Here is a 3,752-nt window from a genome sequence, read left to right on the forward strand (position 1 = left end):
TGCTGCAGGCGGCGCTTGTGGGCCAGCATGAGTTCTGGGTGGGGGTGGGCTCAGTGGGCCCTGCACTCAGAGCAGCCATCCCCGGCAGTGAGGGGCTTAGCACCTGGGCCAGCAGCTGCTGTGCTCGATTTCTCCCCAGGCCTTAGCTGCCTCCCCGCAGGGCAGGGCTTGGGACCTGCAGCCTGCCATGCCTGAGCCTCTCTCCCCCGCCCCTCTCCGTGGGCTCCTGCGCAGCCCCAGCCTCTCGGATGAGTGCCGCTCCCTGCTCCACCCATGGCGCCCAGTCCCATGGACTGCCCAAGGGCTGAAGAGTGCAGGTGCATGGCGGGGGACTGGCAGGCAGCTCCACCTGCGGCCCAGTGAGGGATCCACTGGGTGAAGCCAGCTGGGCTCCTGAGTCTGGTGGGGACTTGGAGAACATTTATGTCTAGCTAAGGGATTGTAAATACACCAATCAACACTCTGTATCTAGCTCAAGGTTTGTAAACAGACCAATCAGCACCGTGTGTCTAGCTCAGGGTTTGTGGATGCACCAACCAGCACTCTGTGTCTAGCTAATCTGGTGGGGACTTGGAGAATCTTTATGTCTAGCTAAGGGACTGTGAATGCACCAATTGGCACTCTGTATCTAGCTCAAGGTTTGTAAACACACCAATCAGCACCCTGTGTCTAGCTCAAGGTTTGTGAATGCACCAATCTACACTCTGTATCTAGCTAATCTAGTGGGGAGGTGGAGAACTTTTGTGTCTAGCTCAGGGATTGTAAACGCACCAATCAGCAACCTGTCAAAACGGACCAATCAGCTTTCTGTAAAACAGACCAATCGGCTCTCTGCAAAATGGACCAATCAGCAGGATATAGGTGGGGCCAGATAAGAGAATAAAAGCAGGCTGCCCAAGCCGGCAGTGGTAACCTGGTTGGGTCCTTTTCCATGCTGTGGGAGCTTTGTTCTTTCCCACTTTGCAATAAATCTTGCTGCTGCTCAGTCTGTGGGTCCACACTGCTTTAATGAGCTCTAACACTCACTGCAAACGTCTGCAGCTTCACTCCTGAAGCCAGTGAGACCATGAACCCGCCGGGAGAAACCAACAACTCCAGACCCACCACCTTAAGAGCTATAACCGTCACTACAAAGGTCTGCAGCTTCGCTCCTGAGCCAGCGACACCACGAACCCACGAGAAGGAAGAAACTCAGAACACATCCAAACTTCAGAAGGAACAAACTCCGGACACATGGCCTTTAAGAACTGTAACACTCACCGGCTTCATTCTTGAAGTTAGTGAGACCAAGATCCCACCAGTTCCACTAGGAGTAGAGAATCACATCACCTTCTTTTAATCAGTCTCAAATACCTGGCCCCTTGGGGAACCTGCAAGAGCCAGGTTTGGCGAATGCAATGATAATCAATTGTCTAATCACTGCCTTGAAAAAGAGCAGAGCATTTGAGTATGCTCTCTCCTTCTTTCCCTTACTTCAGTTGGGCCCAACATGACAATCCTAATGGAAGCTCAGGGGTCAAAGGCTGGTGGCTTACTTTGTATATATTGCAGCATTTCAGTACTGCTCTGCACGTGTGCGCCTCTGCCTGATGAGGTAAGTGTTAAACAGGGATGATCACAGCTTCAAGTAAGCAATTTATGTCCTCTGGCGCCATCTTCAGCAGAGAAATATATAGGTCACTTTTACTTGTCTGGTCTTGGTCGTGAAATACGTACTGAAACTTGTGAAGGAGCAGACCTATATTGGGATAGAGTAAAAGAGGGAAAGACAAAAAACTCTTGGGCTTTTCAGGAGACTTGGTTCATTCTCTGCTTTTCAAGCCATCTCATACCACATTCCTGCTTTGGAGGCTGACTGTTGGAGGCACAACCGGCCTCACGGCATTCCTCAGGGACCCTACCTTTCTTGCTCCCTGAAGGAATGTGCACATTGCTTGAATAAAAACAATCAAAGAACACTCAATCAAGATCGTCTTTGCTGCAGTCTTCGTTGAGGGCTGGGGATGCTAAAAGTCAGATGATTCATGTGTACCCTGTCCATCCTAACTCACCTGCTCTTCTACTTCCGCAGCTTACTTCAGTGCCCACAGATACGACAGAGTTCCCAAGTGCCCCTCACAGTCCATTAGCTGCATCCCTAACGTCTTTTTGCCACACCATAAGCATTGGGGTTTGTTTGTTTGTTTGTTTTGAGATGGAGTCTCGCTCTGTTGCCAGGCAGGAGTGCAATGGTGTGATCTCGGCTCACTGCAATATCTGCCTCCTGGGTTCAAGCGATTCCCCTACCTCAGCCTCCTGATTAGCTGGGACTACAGGCGCACACCACCACGCCCAGCTAATTTTTTGTATTTTAGTAGAGACAGGGTTTCACCATGTTGGTCAGGATGGTCTCGATCTCCTGACCTCGTGATCCGCTTGCCTTGGCCTTCCAAAGTGCTGGGATTACAGGCATGAGCCATGGTGCCCGGCCAGCATTGGGGTATTTTATTGAAGATGGAGGCCATGAGTTTTGAGAAAGCCTCAGCAGATGGGAACTTGCCAGAGGTGATCTCTGACATCAAGGAGACTCTGAAGATAGTGTCCAGGACACCAGTCAACATCACTATGGCAGGGGACTCTGGCAATGGGATGTCCACCTTCATCAGTGCCCTTCGAAACACAGGACATGAGGGGAAGTCCTCACCTCGTACTGGGCTGGTAAAAACTACCCAAAGATGTGCCTCCTATTTCTCTTCCCACTTTTCAAATGTGGTGTTGTGGGACCTCCCTGGCACAGGGTCTGCCACGAAAACCCTGGAGAACTACCTGATGGAAATGCAGTTCAACCAGTGTGACTTCATCATGGTTGCATCTGCACAATTCAGCATGAATCAGGTGATGCTTGCCAAAACCGCTGAGGACATGGGAAAGAAGTTCTACATTGTCTGGACCAAGCTGGACATGGACCTCAGCACAGGTGCCCTCCCAGAAGTGCAGCTACTGCAGATCAGAGAAAACGTCCTGGAAAATCTCCAGAAGGAGCGGGTATGTGAACACTAATTCCTGTCTTCATTAAACATTTTCCATCTCCTCCTATTGATTCCTTTTCTCCTTTATTTCACTGGACTCATTGAAACACACCTGGTGCAGAAGGGTATCTTACAATTTTAGGGGGCATGTAGAAAGTGTGGTTGTGTTGTTCTTTGAGATCTTTTGGGTGCTGGGGCCAAGATTCCCAGGCAAGGCTGCTTGCTTCAAAGGTCCTTTCCCTTCACAGAACTCTCCACCAGGTGCTAAAAATGATCAGTGTCTTAAAATGGATACAAGATTATATCATCAGGGTCCTAGCACTCTCAAACTGAGTCATTTGAGAAGACTTTAATAATGAGGGTATTTTCAAAGGTGTGGACAGGGTGCAGGGAGACTACCAAGACAAAATGTTAACCCCACAGTGTAACCTCAAGGCAAGTAGCGGTCGGGAGGAGTCCTCTCCAGGTTTGAACAGGCAAGTAGAGAGGCAGGTTGCTTGAATCTCAAGATGGAGTTTATCAGTAATAGGCTTCTGGGCTTACAAACACACAATTGAAATCTACAGCAAAACCTCTAAAACAGAAAAAATAGTAACCATGTTAAAGGGTTCTAAGTTCTTGTTTTATCCAGAGCATGAGTAAAGATGTTGATTAAGTTTAAACTATGGTTTATAAGCAATGCCTAATATCTTATGGTTTATAAGGAATGCCTAATATCTTAAATAACTAACAAAGGAATATAAA

The 3,752-nt window shown here is 48.7% G+C and overlaps 1 protein-coding gene across 1 annotated transcript; it reads left to right on the forward strand.

The window, feature by feature from the left end:
- The first annotated feature begins 907 nt into the window (after window positions 1–907).
- Window positions 908–3,072, forward strand: IRGM (immunity related GTPase M). Its single transcript, XM_054487441.1, has 2 exons — window positions 908–1,594; window positions 2,072–3,072. The coding sequence occupies exon 2, from the start codon at window positions 2,458–2,460 to the stop codon at window positions 3,037–3,039; it is 582 nt and encodes a 193-aa protein (XP_054343416.1). The 5' UTR covers window positions 908–1,594; window positions 2,072–2,457; the 3' UTR covers window positions 3,040–3,072.
- The last annotated feature ends 680 nt before the right edge of the window (window positions 3,073–3,752 follow it).

The sequence above is a fragment of the Pongo pygmaeus genome, chromosome 4 (assembly GCF_028885625.2).
Source record: "Pongo pygmaeus isolate AG05252 chromosome 4, NHGRI_mPonPyg2-v2.0_pri, whole genome shotgun sequence".
Taxonomy (NCBI): domain Eukaryota; kingdom Metazoa; phylum Chordata; class Mammalia; order Primates; family Hominidae; genus Pongo; species Pongo pygmaeus.